The sequence below is a fragment of the Triturus cristatus genome, chromosome 4_2, assembly GCF_964204655.1.
Source record: "Triturus cristatus chromosome 4_2, aTriCri1.1, whole genome shotgun sequence".
NCBI lineage: Eukaryota > Metazoa > Chordata > Amphibia > Caudata > Salamandridae > Triturus > Triturus cristatus.
The window spans coordinates 421,348,752-421,366,111 of record NC_140586.1 but is presented as its reverse complement, the minus strand read 5'-3'; the positions used below and the strand labels follow the sequence as shown (position 1 = coordinate 421,366,111).

General features: G+C 42.4%; 1 protein-coding gene across 1 annotated transcript in view; it reads left to right on the top strand.

The window, feature by feature from the left end:
- EXTL2 (exostosin like glycosyltransferase 2) overlaps window positions 1–17,360 on the top strand; it is a 75,744-nt gene that overhangs the window by 33,002 nt on the left and 25,382 nt on the right. Inside the window, exons 2-4 of the mRNA XM_085601903.1 lie at window positions 11,051–11,148; window positions 13,056–13,486; window positions 15,397–15,467. Coding sequence (XP_085458029.1) covers window positions 11,144–11,148; window positions 13,056–13,486; window positions 15,397–15,467 — 507 coding nt within the window. The 5' untranslated portion in view covers window positions 11,051–11,143. The remainder of the gene's footprint in view (window positions 1–11,050; window positions 11,149–13,055; window positions 13,487–15,396; window positions 15,468–17,360) is intronic.

The window sequence follows — 17,360 nt, the reverse complement described above, 5'->3', positions numbered from 1 at the left end:
TACGAATCAGAATCCAGCATTTAGGAACGACAATGACACAAGCCAATGACAAATATGGGTGGAGAGTGGGCAGGGCTTCTATTCCATAATCCACTACAACCAGTCGCGCAGAACAGCGCATAACCTAAAAAGGGCAAAGGTTTTGCTACTCAAAACCTCTGTAGCAATGATAGAGAGGTGTGAAGGACAGTGAGTAGGAGCGGAGTACTTAAAATGCAATGTCATAGGGAAAGACATAAAGCATAAAACAGATAGAACTGCTGAAAGCATCGTCACTCTGAGGCGACACCAGCAACACTGTGCTCATGCTGAATACACTGCCCGCAGACACTTGTTTTGCTAAAATTAGTACTTAGATGGCCTCATAACCACATCAGCTGCAAACAGGAATTTGTGTGTTTGTTATGTGTAGCTTCTGTTTGATCCTTGATGTGTTTTCTTGGCTTTGGTTAAATGTTTCAGAGAAGTCAGCATGTTTCTGGATTTTAATTGGTAAATAGTCTGCGTTACTCATCGCCAAGTCTAAGCGTCCTGTTCAGAGGGTTTTGATTATTTTTGGCATACACATCCTGCCACCCTGAATTCGATAGACAGCATCTGCTTAAGCATGCCTGGTTATTGTGCTCCCCACTGGATGATGGCAGTTGTATATTGCAGTGTGCTTTTTATCCCCTCATAACTAGCACTGAACCGCGTTGGCAGTATTGAGTATCAAAGCTCACATTTTTTTCAACAAATAATTCTCTTTAACTCGTGTTTTAATAAACTCGGACTGTGCTATAGTTACCTATTCGACTATTATCATAGGTATTTGCGGGCCTATTTACAAAGGGAAATATACATACACATGTATATTTACTTACGTGTAATACGCTACTACAGTGTTTTGCTATTTAGAATTTCTGGATGTAGATGTACACCTAGATTTAGACTTGCATGTCTCCACCCCCTCAGGTCAGGGGCTGGAGCTTCCTACATCAGGGCATCAGGGTTTACTACTAGTAACTTTGTACACGTAGGTGGAGATTATAAAAATGTATTATTCCTTAAACAAATTATTACAAATATTCTAATGTAGAATATAAATGAAATTAATAAAAAATATTTATTAACTTGGAACTAATTCTTTTTAATGTTACAATAAATTAACTTATCAAATTAAATGTGTATTAAGTAATTAATTTAAATATATTAATTAAATCTATAAATCATTTATTTTTTTCCCAAAATTCCACACTCACTAATATCATTTAATATTTGGGAAAGGTTAGGTCATGTGTTGAATTAATTGAAATTGTTTTATTTTTTAATAAGTTTTTTAATTTAATTATTTCTTTTGTTTTTCTGAGTGCTTTTGCCTCCTTTTTTTACTGCTTTCTTTTTCCTTTCCCCCTTTGTTGTGAGTGCTTTTCCTACTTTTGCTTAATTTTTGACTGCTTTCTCGGTTCTTTCCCCTGTTGTTCCTTGTGATTTTCCTGCTTTTCCCTCATTTTTTTCCTGTTTTCACCGTGCTTTCCCTGCTTTTGCCTCATTTTTGACTGCTTTCTCCCATTTTTCTGAGTGCTTTTGCCTAGCTCTTTACTGCTTTCCCCTTCCTTGCCCCCTTTTCTGAGTGATTTCTCCTGCTTTTGCCTAATTTTCGCTGCTTATCCATGTTTTTTTTCTCTCATTTGCCCCTCCCGCCTCCTGCCTAGCCTCCACCCACCACCTCACAGCGCCCCTCCCTCTAGTGCATACATGAGGGGCAGGTCTTGGAAGTAAAGGCCTTTCTAGCATTCTGCTTGAAAATTCAGACACCTACTTGGCCAACACGTGTTTATTGCATTTAGCAATCGCTTCTTTATGGCCACTAATCTGTATGTACAAAGCTTTTCTTTGTCACTGAAGAGGGGTTTACATGTATTCAGTTTGGGCTGGGGGGAGTTGGACTGTTCTTATTTAAGTAGCAAAAAAGCATCTGAAGTATTTGACTGACACTTAGGAAGGAAGAATACCACTATGCTTTTTCACTGACCTAGGAAAGCTTTGTACATAACAGATGTGTGAGCGATTGCTAATCGTGAAACACGTGTTGGCCGAGTATGTCTGAATTTGTAAGACAAATGCTATAAATAAAGGACTTTGCATACTTCAGGGACTCGCCCCTCATTTGACTAGTTAGCCCTTGCTGTATATACATAGGCTGAGAGATAGTGACACACACATAATATTGGGTTTATAAGAGTCCCAGAAATTATCACAAAATAAAAAAACTATTTGTCATATTTGTGAGTTTTCAAAATGTTGTGAGGATGGAGGCCTCAGGGTCCATTTTTTGTTTTTAATTGGCCCAGAAGAGGATTGTAAGCAAGCACCCCTCCATGGTCGAAAGGAAAGCAGTTAAAGAGGTTTGAATTGTTTTTCGAGCAGCAACGCCCTTACATAGTATTAATCAGTTTTGGACGTGCCTGTCAGGCACCCTTGCACTGACAGGCCAGCTTGGAAGGGTCAGTGTATTGGTTTTCTTTTTGGCCATGACAGGGCCCACAGCATCATACAAAAAAACCCCAAACAAACAGTCCCACAAACTGGCCCCTTAAAGCTAGCCCATCTGGCCATGCCAGAGTGCCCGACAGGTCAGTCCAACACTGCCCATAATCTAAGTGAACCTACAGCTGCGCAGGTGTTTTGTTAGAGGTGTTGAAGTTTGAAGGCATATCTTTGCAGGAAGTGTAGACCTATCTCAAGAAAGGGAGGACAAGAAAGGAGTGGAGAATCCTCGCTGTGTTTTCGTGCTGACTGCTGCTGAGGGAGATGCTGAACCACCGCTCTGCTGGGCCTCGCTCTCGACCCCCGTCGACACCGCAGACCCCCACAGACTCCCACAAGCCCCCGCGGTGGCGAGTGTGCCGTGGGGGGTAACAGAGGGCTGATTGCACCTCCAGCTCCACGTGGGGAGAGGGAGCACAGAGCGGAGGAGCTGAGGAGGAGGCAGCAGTGGTGTTTGGTAGGTGGAAGGTGTTTGGAAGGCCCAGTTGAAACAAAAGATAGATGACCATACGGAGGACAAGGAGCAGCGGCGGTGAGTGGAGTGGCGAGTGAAATGAAAGCGTTTTGGCCATTTTAAATCTGACGCATCTGACACATACCAACCTTAGCTGGCACAGTAAAGCTAAAATTTTGATCTGAACGAACTCTACCAACTCTGCACCTGCACGATTGAATAGCTGGCTGTGGCTGGTTGTTCTGGTTGTGTTGAACTGCGGCTGCTAAGTTCTGCTGGCTATTTTGTGCTGAAGGCTGGGAAAAGGAAAAACAAAAAAAGGCTTTTAACTGTGTGGTGGCCATGGGCTGCGGCCTGCCTTGGAGACGCTGAGGGGTCTGGCTGGGTCAAGCCCGGATGCAAAAACGAGCGGCAGCAAAGCAACCGCCAGACTATGCGGAGACGGCTGGCCGGCGGTAGGCTCACGGGTCTTAGCAACCGCTTCAGTCTCTTCAGTCCGCCTGCCCATTCTGCCTTTTTTCGCCCTACCTTGCCTTGTTTCTCCCTCCTTCTCCTCGTGGAGGGCGCTCGTCCGAGAACAGTGTTGGAGAAAGATCAAGGAGTAAGGAGCTGGTTTGGAGCGACTGTGCAGCTGCGGAGCATTGAATAACGTGCCCTTGGGGGGGGGGGGGGGACCCGATCTGGCCTGGTCTGTCCATCCTTGGTGCGGTTTGGCTCCAGGGCCGGTATTGGGGGCCACAGCTCATCCAACTAGACAAGCCTAAAGCGAGCTGTGGTGATCATAAGCTGTGTGTCAGTCTAAGTGCCGTCTTTTGGCGCCGACCAGTGCAGTACAGAGGGGTCCTGCGGTCACTGCCTGACTTTTAGACTTTTAGACTTCGTTGAAGCGGCGGCCTGGGAACTGGGAATTTTGAAGTTCACTCTCCCGATTAAGTGATTAAGCGTTTAACCGTGTGGTGGTAGGAATCAATCAGGCAAGCCCAAAATCCAGAGCGAGATGACTTCTAGAAAATTGTGCTCCGAACGTGTACTCTCCTCCTCACCAAGTCATAAACTAAGAAGATCATTTAACGGCACTAGACAACTACAGCATCTCTGCTATAAATCCGACCCTGTTATAACAGTTTTTTTCTGTAAGAAGCCTCGGATTGACCTTGAGGTGGCAGCTGCGGTCCAAGAAGGCCAGACCTGTAATTTTCATCTTGTAACGCTGTCAACCTCTTTTTCATTGCCTCTCGTGGATTCGCAGGAACTTCAAGGTAGCCTTGCCAGGTGCAAACTAGTGGAGGGCCCCGGTCTCTGGAACAGATTACTGAAAGAGTGGAGGATGGTTCCAGTGAGCAACCATGTGACGCACCACCCGGTGCTCCTTTGGATTCTGACCTTCTTGCCATCCAGCAGAGTCAATCAATCATTTTAGTTAATAGGACAAAGCAGTTAAAGCATTCAATGAATGACCGTATGATTGAGGTTATACCGGTTGTCTCACCAGCTCAGGCTGACTTCCATAAGGGATCAGGCGGGGACGGCTGTCTGTATGATCGCCTTGGCGCTCCTATGGTGGAGAAGGCAAAGTTATGTGAAGAGTCAATGCTAGGGGAAGATTTTACACTCCCGGACATTGATATAGAAGTTCAAAAAAGAGACTGGGGAGACCATTTTGACTGTAGGCATAAGGACAATCAGTTAATGAGTGGATACAGGGGAGAAAACACTCCAATTGTAAGCTCCTCTCCCAGGCGTCTTTCTATGCCTCTCTTATACTGTAGTACAAGTCATTTGATTGGTACCTCTATGGAGCCTGCCCACGATGTATTCTTGCCTGATTCTCAACCGAAATGGGGAAATGAGAGAGATGGTGTACCCTCAGAATATCTTGTTTGTATTGAAAAAATTAAAATTCTATAGTGTCCTTATTAGAGTAATCTGTATTGACCACATACTGGAAATGATTTCTGTAATGCTTTTTGAAGTGCAAAAGGTAAATAAGTGTGTTATCACTAAACCGATCGCTACGATTCTACCTCAGATGGGAGAGCGGCCAAGTGATAGGCCGGCACCATACCTTCCCTCGGGAGAGTCGAGAGACGTCTCCGTACAGGCAGGAACTGCTCTCTTCCTGGTGCCCCCTATGGCGCCCATGTGTAATCTTGAAAAGGAAGAGGCTAAAGTGAGTCCCACTTTGGAGAAGTCTATCTTGAAAATCTTCCCTCTGTTTAAAAATGGTAGAATGGGGGCGCCGGAGAAATTGAGAAAATCAGGGGCCATACCAAGCAAACTAAGCAGGTGGGGAGGGGGAGGCGTTAATCTCTCCTACTACTCAGGTGCACTCCCCCACATTGTCTGGGAAGGGAGGGCTGGAAGAAGGTAAGAGGGATAGTCTAGCTTCAAAACGCAAGGGGGAAAATATGAGCGCCCATGTCATTAACTGGGAGTCTGGGGGACTCTGGACCGGGTGTATTCCCTCTAACCCTGGTGTCGCAGTCACTCCAGGCAATCCATCCCTCCTCTAATGAGTTAGCAGATCCATTGGGAGGGGAAATGCAAATGGGCTATGGGATCCCCTCGCTGCAGACAGGGACTGGGGTCATTGACTCCTCTGATCCCAGGGTGGATGGTAACCTAGAGGGAGGGCCCCAAGCTCCAATTATTCCACAGGTTGGGCCGAATAGAACCCATATAGGGACCTCCTCGCCGTCTGTTAGAATTATTGTGGCCCCAACTCCCAATACTGTTTCATACTCTAATATCCAACACCATGGTGGTACACAAGTTGCCAGCTTTACGGATAGGGTCCCTTTAGGGATCCCCTGGAGAGACGCTCCAAAGAAATCTAGCGGGGTACAGACCGGTCTATCTCCCATGGTGGATTTTATCTGGCTATTCGATAATGAATCCACTCCGGTAAACAGAGGCTACATTCTTAGCTTATTCTCGGAACTGGAGGCATTAAAGCCGATAGCAAGCAAGGATATTTTAAATGTGATGATTAATGTACATGACACTGTTCCGTATTCTAGGGTCACTTTTTGCTCCCTGATGGTGGCTAACTTGGTTTTGAAGAATTGTGAGCATTTTTTTAAACTAGGGCTTGATATAACATCTGTTAATGAATATGAGAATACCAAACTGCGGGCCCCAAAATCCATCATTTGAAAGGTTCTAGGGCTACTAATTCAGTGGCGCTAGATGCATTGGACCCGATACTGAGTATTCTGTGGGCAATTCCAAAGATGTAGTAGTTTCTGTGCACTTGAGGGGGCGTTGAATAAATGTTGTGCCCAGTGTGGCAGTTGCCCCTCAGATTCCAGACCTAGTACATGAATTTTCCTAGTGGAGTTGTGTTGCAAGAGCTTTGAATAACACTCATCTGGAAGCAGTAAGGAGTGCTCTGTTGAGGTAGCCTGGGTGGGCTACTCTTGTCTTGGAATATGGCCGGACTGGGACCCAATGAAACAAAATGTAATTCCTTGAGAATTATGAACCCTTTAATTATATGCTTACAAGAAATGTGGTCCTGTAAAGAGTTTGAATGTGATGGCTATTTTGTTTACTCTTGCTATGCTAAGCATTCGGAAAGGGGACACGCTAGTGGGGGGGGGGGTCTCTATTTTGCTTAAAAACTCCATTAACTGGAATCCGAAGGTCTTCTGCCACCCTTCAGACCTCTGTATATATGTGAAGTTGGCGTGTCTGGGAGATTCTGGCAGGTCCACTTCCTTCCTTGTGGCAAACGTGTACATCCCCCCATGGAAATATTTTGATTATCTTTTGCGTGTATTTTTCTCTTTTATTCAGGATATAGCTATCGGGGAAGAATGCCCCCTAGTAACATTAGTGGGGGACTTAAATGCTTAAATTTCGAACTCTGGTTCAGGGATTTATGCCAATACTGACAAAGAGGAAATCTGGCACATACCCGAGATTTTATTACCAAATAAAGCAAAAACAGATAAGCGGGGGTTTCTTTTCCTTGATAGCATCAGAAGCCTAGATCTTGTTGTTCTAAATGGGAGGGTGCCCACTAATAAACTAGCACATTTTACCTTTCACTCCCAACACACTCCCAAGCCTTTTAGACTATGTGATTGTTTCTTACCTAATGTTTGGGGCTTGTGATAACCTCTTTGTCCGCCCGTTGATATGTAGAGACCATAGTATAGTGGGTATGACAGTGGCTTTTGATCTACCCACATTGAATTCAGGGAATGCTGATCAGGGCGTCGCCACTTTTAACAAAGTAAATGGTCGGTCCTTCTGGATGGCAAACATTTATTTTGAAGTAGGCTCGATTGTGAAGATGGCTTATGTAGAAAAGCAGGGTTTTACTCACTCCAATATTATACCCTTCTTTGAGGCTCAAATGGAGATTTGTAATTTAAGATCTACATCTTCTGAACCTCGCTTGTATAAACAGGATACGTCTCATATGATATCTTTAAAATAGGCAATTAACCAACTTGTCCGAAAATAGCATATACATTTCCTCACTGGTCGGCAGCAGGAAATCAATCGCCTTAAGCGAGTGAGAAGACGTTTTATGCTCAGTGAAAAAAGAAGGGAGCTCGATGCTAAGTGGATTGGGCTGAGGGAAGCCGCAAGGTCTGTAGACTCAAGAAAATATTGGCACTTGATCGCGGAATACTGCGATTCAAGGCAGAGGGCTCTACCCATACCGATTCCGGGAAAAGAACTGGGTGAATTACATCTCCCTATTATATGTAAATAATAGTCCAGTTTCTCTCATGCTGACGGATGGGGTTAAACCCACGTCCACTGAATTTGGCCCCCCGTCGGGAGAGGAAGTGGTAAGTGATGTAAAGAATGCTAGAACCTCCGGCGCACAAGGACCGGACGGAATCCTAATTGCACTAATCAAAAAGGAGCCAGAAGCATGGGGTGATTTGTTTTTTAGAGCCACTTTTTAAATATTGGTTTTTTTAATCAATGAAATCCTCTCCCCCTCTTGGAAGGGGAGCATTATAGTCCCCCTGTATAAAAAAAAGGACCGAAAATGGTGCCGGCTAGTTTTAGACAGATTGCCCTCCTGGATGCCTCAGGCAAACTATTTGCAAAAAGCATATTATGTCATCTACAACAATGGGTTTATGATCAGAATATTCTTCCACCGGAACAAGCTGGTTTTAGAAAGAACCATGGCACCCTGGATAACCTAGCGGTTGTTCAGACAATCGTAGAGAAATATGTTTTCTCCCGAGCTATGCCAATATATTCCGCTTTTATTGATTTCTCCACGGCGTTTGACAAAGTGGACCATCAGACGCTGTGGAGAAAGCTTGTCTTCCTTGGCATACCACATCATCTTTTGGGTCTGATTATAGAATTGCATACAGACACCTGGTGCCAGGTTCTGATGGGAGGTTCGCGGGGGTTATCTTCTAAAATTAGAACGCACAATGGGCTCAAGCAGGGTTGCCTATTAGCACCACTTTTATTTTCTTTGTATATTGCTGATCTACCCGGCGCTCTGAATTCTGTAAGGGGGGATGCCCCCAAAATTGGTACCGTTGGCTCTCTATCATATGCAGATGATGTTGCAGTGTTCGATCTAACGCCTATTGGCCTGCAACATCGGCTGGATACCCTAAGTAAATATGCAGAGGCTCACTTCTTGAAAATTAATATTGCAAAAGCAAGATTTAGTTTTTTCGTAAGAAGGGGCTTAGAATAAAGAGATGTCTAAAATGGATGGTTGGTTCTGAAAAACTGGAACTGGTTGACTCGTACCTATAACTAGAGAATGTTTTTTCTAAAACAGGCCTAGAATAAGAACATATTAAACACTGTATTAGTAAAGCTGTCTCCCAGGCAAGTGCATTAAACCGATTTTATAAAACTTGCGGGAGACGCCACTTTGGCCACGTTTTATCTGTTTTTAAGGTCAAAATCCCTCCCTAGTTCATATATGCTGCCGAGGTGTTGGACATGAATTATTGGCTCTCTTTCGATAAGGCGGAAGAACGAATCCTGTGCCGAATCTGCAATTTAAACTCTTTGGCCGCCCCACATGTACTGCGCCGTGAATTTGGATTAGTCTCGTCCTTCATTTTATCCCTGGCAGCGGTTCTTGGGTGGAGTAAATCCCTCTTTTGGGGGAAGGAGGGTACACTTAGGGCTGCCCTGAGAATAGCCCGCATCTCCTATGCCTAAATCAGTACTGAAACCGCTTTTAAAGAAGTGTAGATCACCTGTTAGTTTGGCGAGAGATCATGCCTCAAGTCTGTCCATGTCCAGTAATTAAGCGGTCAGTGGGAGTGCCTTGGGGAATAAACCACAGCCTTATTTAACTTGGAATATCCCTCATGGGATTAGAAGGCTGATACTCCTACTGAGATTTAATTTGCTGCCTCTAAGATAAGTCACTGTTATCTGGGATAAAACACCAAGATAGAAGAGAATTTGCGAATTGTGCCAGTTGCAAATCCAAGATCTGAATCATGTTTTATGTGTATGTTCCAAGCTGCAAAGTGCTAGGTGAGTGTTTTTAAAGCCAGTTTTTATTAAATGTAATATTCACTCTGCCAAGGAGGCACAATCTTTGGTCTTGTCCCCTCCGAATGAAATGGTTTGTTTTAAGATGTATCCATTTTTTAAAACATTTCTGTCTATTTACTAGGAAATATTTTAACAGTAATTCAATTTTCATGACCATATTGATTGGTTGGTTATTTGATCGCTTCAAGTATTTTTAGCACTATTTGCACATTTCTCAGTATGTTTGATTTAAGAATTTTTACAGCAATATACAAGGAAGAATTTTGTATTGTATGTAAAGTTTGTCTTTTTATTAATCTGTCGGTGTGTTTTTGTGGACCTCCGTAGGTGTCCATCACAAAATAAATAAATACATTTGTGTAGTACAGAGGATAGGAGAGAACTGTGAACTCTCTCATGAGAGTGCGGAGAGTGGATTTTGGTTTTGAACTCTCTATCCAGACCACCTTAAAAAGATAAAGCAAGAGACACTCACCTATAAAGCATAGATATGAGGAAGAAGTCCTAAAGCGGCTGAGATAAGATAGAGATACTCAGAAGCATGTGAGAGAGTAAGACCTCAGACTTAAAGGTAATAGAAAGAGACGACAAACACAAAGATGAAAGAAAGAACCTTCAGAGCATAGGTGAGCAACAGAGCTTGTAGGGAAAGTTGCCACTCAGGGTTCTTAGAGATACGTAAGCTTAAGCATAGTGCATTCATACTGGTGAGCAGCAGATACCCCGGAAACACAATTGTTTGAGAGAGATTTTTCTGACTCATGGAGGTAAGATTGAGCTAAACATGGGACTGTAAAAATTATTAATACCCACCCCAACTTCCTCTGTCCTCCCTGTTACAGCAGAGGGATAGTTCCAGATAGACGGAAGTGAGAGAGAGATGTTTGAAACAAAAGTCGGTGAGTGAGAAAGAACAGGGATGCATATCTCCGATCCAGAGAGACAGGAAACAGAAATAGAACAAATGGAGAGACGGGATAGCAACCTTTCCTTGAGAGATCAGACCAAGCTCTCAGAGAGGTAGAATGAGCGAAATCATGTGCACGAATAGAATGGTGGTAGATTGACCTAAGAACACAGTGGGCATCAGAGGATACACCTGCTCGCACGTCTCCGCCTGCACTCAAATTCCTTTAGGACTGTGTATGTAGGTGTAGGTGTTCAGGAAGGGGTAAGTCTGTTTGCCCAGCGCAATGACTAATCTTGTCACTTTTAAATTTGAAGGCTTTATTGAAATTTACAATAAGCCTAAGTCGAGCTGCATAAGGAGTTAATGCTTATAAAACATTAGAAGTACAAGTTGAATTCCTGCAAGACAAAATGGTATACATCCTTGTTATGAGGTATTTAAACGTACAATAGAAACTGAAATATAAAGTATGTTTTAAGAGAATTAACGAAAATGGAAGGAAGGGTAACAGATGGCGACAAAATATATTCAAGACTGCGTTCTTTATTGTATAAGGCAAAACGTTTTTAATTACACAGTGTCCAAAGTGTAAATGAACGCACACTGTTCCTGTGAGTAAAATGGGTGTCTTGTCTTTTCAGCTTTCACAGTGATCTCTTCCTGATTCAAACATCTCGTACAGATTTTTCCTAAGCCATAATTCTGGAAGAAAATCTCTACCGCACTTTTGTGACATGAGGTATAGTAATGAGATGAACAGAAAGTTGTCTAAATTAATACGAAGATCCATTCACTGCCTTTCCTGGCATTTATCGAAATGAGCGTTTTACGTGAACGCAGCTTGAAAATGCAGCTACTCCCCTTTTTACTGAGACCTCAGTCTGCACGAAAACCGTGTTATTTTCCTGGAAGAAGGAAGAACGTGTGTGTATAAATCCATCAAATAAATAGTATCTTTTCTGTACTATTGTCATGTTTATTAGAAATTCTTAACAATTTTCTTTAACTTCTTTATATCTGCAGAAATGATTTCTTACAAGATGATTCCCATTATAGACCCTGCATGTTTATAGACCCTAGCATAGTCTCATTGTCCCCTGGTGTGATCATGCAATATTGCTACCAGCAGTGTCTTCTCTACACTTGTATTTCGAAGTCCTAGTTTTCCACAGTTTATTTTCTGTACGTGAGAGGCATATCTTTATATCCAAGGACTGGGACGAGGTAGGTAATACACACTACACTTGTTCGCCATCTCTCTTTTCCAAAATGGTTCCCTGTAGGTCAAGTATCGCTTCTTAGTCATGTAATATGTATATCAAAATTACATATGTGGCTATGTTGACCTTGATTATCATATAGTATATAATCTGTGCCATATAATTCATTTTTCTTTTCTTAATATACACTGTTCTCAAAAGCTCCTTTTAAAAGCTCCTCGTGTGCTTACTATAACTAGGCACCATCGATAGTCATGCATTTACATAGAAATGTGCTTATATATTCCTACTAAATTTTATCTGTTCTGAAGAGCGGTTCACATAAGGTGGCCTAGATCCTCCGATGAATAATCTACCTCACCAGAGTTTAAAACATTGCTTGTATTGTATTAGTATTTATATAGCGCTTTCTATATCCTTTGCGAAGCCTGAAGCGCTTTCCTTGGTGGTCTTGCTAAATTAGCTGTGTAGCACTTCATGCCCCTGGCTAGAACGTGAGACACTCTGACTTGCATCCTTTTCCTGCGCATCCTTTGTGGTGCATTATTGAAAGCGTGTTGTTGGTGGTTTAGCGTGTATGAAACACGTTGAGGGGTGTGAGGATTGATGACATGGTTCGGTGCGCATAAGCATGGATACTGCCGAGAGCGTAAATAAACCTGAATGTGTACTCCAAATGTAGTACTCAATCCCATGCCAGTACTGGGCACACAATCTATGAACCCTTTCCCCAATGATAGGCCTGTAAACCATCTTAACATGCAGGTCTGCCTGCCCATGACCTGCAGCAGGTCCTCTCAACCACACTAATATTAGCTGAAACATGATGGCGAGGTGAAAGTGTTGGGTATTTTAGCTGGGTTTATCGTGCACAGCATTTGTTAAAGAGGATATCCTTTCTATAGTGCTTTCCATTCCTGTAGCATGAGCAAGACAAATTACAGTTTCATATGGACCAGGCACACCGCATGGGCTGTTGGAGGTTGGAAAGCCGTGTCCCAGGGAGTCCAGTCTGATGACCTTCCTGGCAGTTTTCACAATGTTAAAGGCTGGGAGTACAAGGTAATAAAGAGAACTCATAGCTGGCCCACCTTAGATTCAGAAGCACATATAAGCTCGTATACAGTGTTGTCTCACAGTGTGGGCTGCAGCCTAGTAGGGGTCATGCTTTAAAACTGACATACTGTTGTTACAGAGATGACATGGGCCTTTGGTAGATACAAAATTATAATTTTGTCTCAAAGACTTTTCCTGATAGGCTTATCATGTAATGTGTTCTTGTATTTGTTAGCTGGTTGAATACATATGTGCTCTCTTGACATCTAGTTCACTACACGGAAACCATGTCCAAGATGGGCTTTCGTTCAGGTTTCATCAATGTTTTATCGACTAATAACCCGTCTTCTATTTCCCAATTATTTCAAAGGTGCATTCACCATATTTGTAAGCTACCTGGAAGAGTGATCAGAACCAGGATGCTCCACGTGTCCTTCCTCGTCTGCGTCCTTTTGCTTCTTGTCATAGGAAGCTTGTCCGCTTTTCTTCCCAATAACAAAGATGATGCGATCAATGCTCTCAAAAGGAAGGAGAACTCCAAGAGTCATTTGCCTCTCGATTCGTTCACGCTGATCATTCAGACATTTAACCGAACCGATGTGTTGTTGAAACTTCTGAATCACTACCAAGCAGTTCCAAATCTGCATAAAGTGATTGTAGTGTGGAACAACATTGGCGAGAAGACCCCAGAGAAGCTGTGGATCTCACTCGGACCTCACCCAGTACCTGTTGTCTTTGAGGAGCAGACTGTGAATCGAATGAGGAATAGACTCCAGCCTTTTTCTGCACTGGAAACTGACGGTAAGTTGTCTTCTGAAAATTAAATACCTGCAAACCCTCCACTTATATGGACAACAGCAGTACCGCATTTGAAATCTTAAAATTAGTATAGACGTTCATCTTTTCAGTACCCTTCAATGGCATCTAGTCAGTATCCAGTCCACAAAACTGAGCTGACGGTTGAAGACGGTCAAATCCCGAAATTTGGGCACCTTCATTGCCTTGTACAAGGTATGAACTGTGAAAAGCACATCAGTCAGCATCAGGAGCTCTGCAACCCTCTGATCCAACTGAGTCCCAAATCAGTGTGCACGAGCCGGCATCATTGCTGTGGTATCCGCAGAATACCTCCTTGCATGATTAGTGAGCACATATGGGTGGAGAGGTATGAAAGCTTAGCATGTAGAGGCTGGGGACTCTCATTCTACAGGTAGCTTCTGGTTTGTAGTATAGTGAAACCTGTGCCCATGCATCCTTTATGATGAAGGTAAAAGCCAGAACACTTTCATTTTCATTTGATTAGATATTCGTGTGCAAAGATTCAATTGTAGTTATAACAATGTATTAGTAATCTTTCTTCTTCGAAGGAAATTGATTTGATTTGTTCTGCCGAAATCTAAAATACTTTTTCCGTACAAAAAGGAAACGGGAGGAAAAATACAAGAGAATACTATTAATCGAGGATGAACTCTCAACATCCTTGCTATGTCATCGCCCTCATATAATGCTAGACCCTGATCTCAAGCTGGTGTTGCAAGGCAACATTGTGTCCTTTTTCCTTAGGGCAAGGTTAGGTATTCTGTGTAGTGCCATTTATGTGCAAGCAATGAAGCCACCAAAAATGATTACATTTGCATATTTTTCTATCTCAACTGACAGATCTTGCAGATATCCCAGCAAAACACATCTATCAGGATAGCTATTCGAAAATTTAAGCAATTGTATATGCCAAATAATATTGTATAATTGCCACCAGGGTATAGTGTTTGGAATAGAGTTACGTCTGTCCTCCTTCCAAATTGGTAGAAGATTTGGACCTGACCAATACGTGGCGATTTCCCTACCAGCATATATCTGTTTAATAAAGAGTTATTTAACACTTTTTCAAGAAACCAGGCAAGTGGGATCTGGATAGCTAAGACCATCATTGTCCAGCATTGCCAAGAAACTTTGTACATTTAATTTATGAGATGGAGTAAATCATTTACATCATAGTGTTCGTACAATTTTATTTCAAATTGCATTCTGTATATTATGATACAGTTTCAAACAATCAATATCAGGTTTATTTTTCAACTTAGTTTTACCTTGTGATGGATAGGCAGTCAACGCCGTAAGTGAAAAAGGGTCAGTTGCATTTAGTGTACTTATAACAGAGGTTCCCACCCCATATACAGGACGGCCAGATCTATGCCAGATTTTCAGAATATCCGTAGAGAAAAAATTACATAAAATGAATCTAAAGGGAACACATTGAGATAGCCGTTACCAACATAAAACACCATTACATGCAGATTATCTAAATGAAACTCATTTACATAGTCAGTGGTTATACATACAATCTGGCATGAATCTGACCACCTGGGCCTATGTTAGACACCACTGACTTAGAAGGTCTTCAAACTCTGTACGTTTTTGTGAGGGTTACTTTTCTGTAAATTATTGGAGATCTTTCCATCCTTGTGTTGCTATAGGTTTCTTTGACAATACAATGAGGTGCAAAATCTACTGAAGAAGTAATTTTAACTAAATGTTGTTTTAAAGCTTGGCCTGAATTTCCAGTTCTGCTCAGCTAATACTGAAAATTTGAACAACCTGCTTTCAGACTGAATGTATACCTTCTGTATGTGGAGAATAAACCTAAAATCAGACCAAGGCTTGTTGTTCTATATTCCTAAATGTGATACTTAATACATTTTGTATCGTTCCAGCTATTTTAATGATGGATGATGACACATTGGTCAGTGCACATGATGTCACGTTTGCTTTTTCTGTTTGGAAGGTAAGTTTTCTTTTCCCCGCTCTAGATAATGTTGACAATCTTACAATGTTTTTATAAAAATGGCTCAAGATTGTCTTGTTTGGTGTACACATGTTTGGTCTTCTTTAGCAGCTAGAGCATGGGTGAAAATGTCAATTTGAACGGAGCGTCACAGATCCAATTTCTTGTTTGACCAACAGGTACTGCATGACCATGATTTGTTTGGATAACGTTTGTATTCTTACTGTGAAAAATAGGGAATGTGTTATTGAACTGGATTCATGATTTATCTCTGCAGTGTAAATCAATTCAGGGCAACAATATACACGTTATGCATGGCTCTCATAGAGAGCCTCTATCGTATATTTTAGTTTCTGAATCTGATAACTCACTGCTGTGACATAGCTACTAAACTTGTTACCCATTGTTGCTACATCATAAAGGCCTTCCAGGCTAGGTTGACAGGGCTCTCTGACAACTTGTCAAGGCATCACTGCTTGTTTGTACAGCTGCAGGAGGGGGAAGGAAGGCTGGGAAGGTGCTGGGGGTTGGTCAAGGTTAGCAGGTAAGGTATGGTTTTATTTTTTTACCTTTGGGACAAGTATACATGACGGAGGCTGTGTTATTCATGGCTCCCTCATTAATCCTCAGCGTAGCAATTGAAAGCAAAGGCAGATGATTTTGGTGGCTATACACAGCATAAAATTATAGATGGGTAAAAAAAGAATTACGGGTATGTTTCTCACCTGGGGGCTCTGAGTGACATCATAGACAACTCGAGTTTCACTCTTGTTGTCTTTGATGTCACTCAGGACCCCAAGGTGAAAAACATCCCCATAATTCACTGTTATACATTTATAATTCTATGTATAATACATGGGAGCCTTCAATCCCTATATGGAAACCCATCTCTAACTTACTTATTGCTATCGAATTGTGACATATCTAGTCAATTGTAGTAAGTTATTACAGTTGAGTTGTGACCCCATAATGTCTGCTGCCAGAGTCAGCAGCCAGGTGAAAGGCAGATCATAGAGCATCATTACAGCTGCAGTTTAAACAATGAAAATGAGAACCAGCTTTTCATTCCTCTGATCGGCTTTCCAAAATGAACTGTGACTAACAGCGTATTTAGTTTTTGCATGCTGTGGGTCATTTTAACAAAGTCAGAAACACTCTGCATGTTTCTACACAGTCTGACCTGCAGCATCTTTTTATCTGATTTTACAATAAACTGATACAGATAAACGTTTGAAACAAATTACTAGCTGCTTTGTGGTTTGCTTAGTTTCACAATATGGATTCAGTTTTTATTCTTCATAGAGGTAGGAAAACCAGACACTTCTTGGGATGAGCTGAGCTAGAGCTGAGCTAAGGGTCCATCTTGCCTCTAAGAGCCCAAGTATGAGCTGAGTCCACATAATAAGAGAAAAGTTTGCAGCAGCAGCCACAACATGACAAAAAATGGAGAGCACCTACGAGAACGGTGGAGGAGGGCAGAGTCCACTTACCTTGCAGGTCTGTGACTCTGCAGTATTGTCCTCCCTAGAATAAGCCTGAATGGCCTTTGCTGCAGAGTTCAGTGCACCTTTACCCCAGTCTTTGTAAACTCCCCCTACCACCACCATCCCCCCCCCCTGCCCCTAATATTTCAGGTTCGCCATTCAGAGTGTTTTCCAGAAGCTGTGAATGTGCTGGTGGGAGAACCAAGGAAGGGGTTGGCATGTTACATCCTTATGTTTCCTGCTGAGCCAAGTTCTCTGCAAAAGAAAACATTTCTTTTGTCTGTGAGTTTCTTAAGGGAAAATCTATTAGCCCTGTTGAGGCCCACCACTGACAATTTTCACACTTTCCAGACATGAGAGGATGAGGTTCGAGGAGGTGATTGAAAATTCAAAGGGCCCTCGCTTTGAC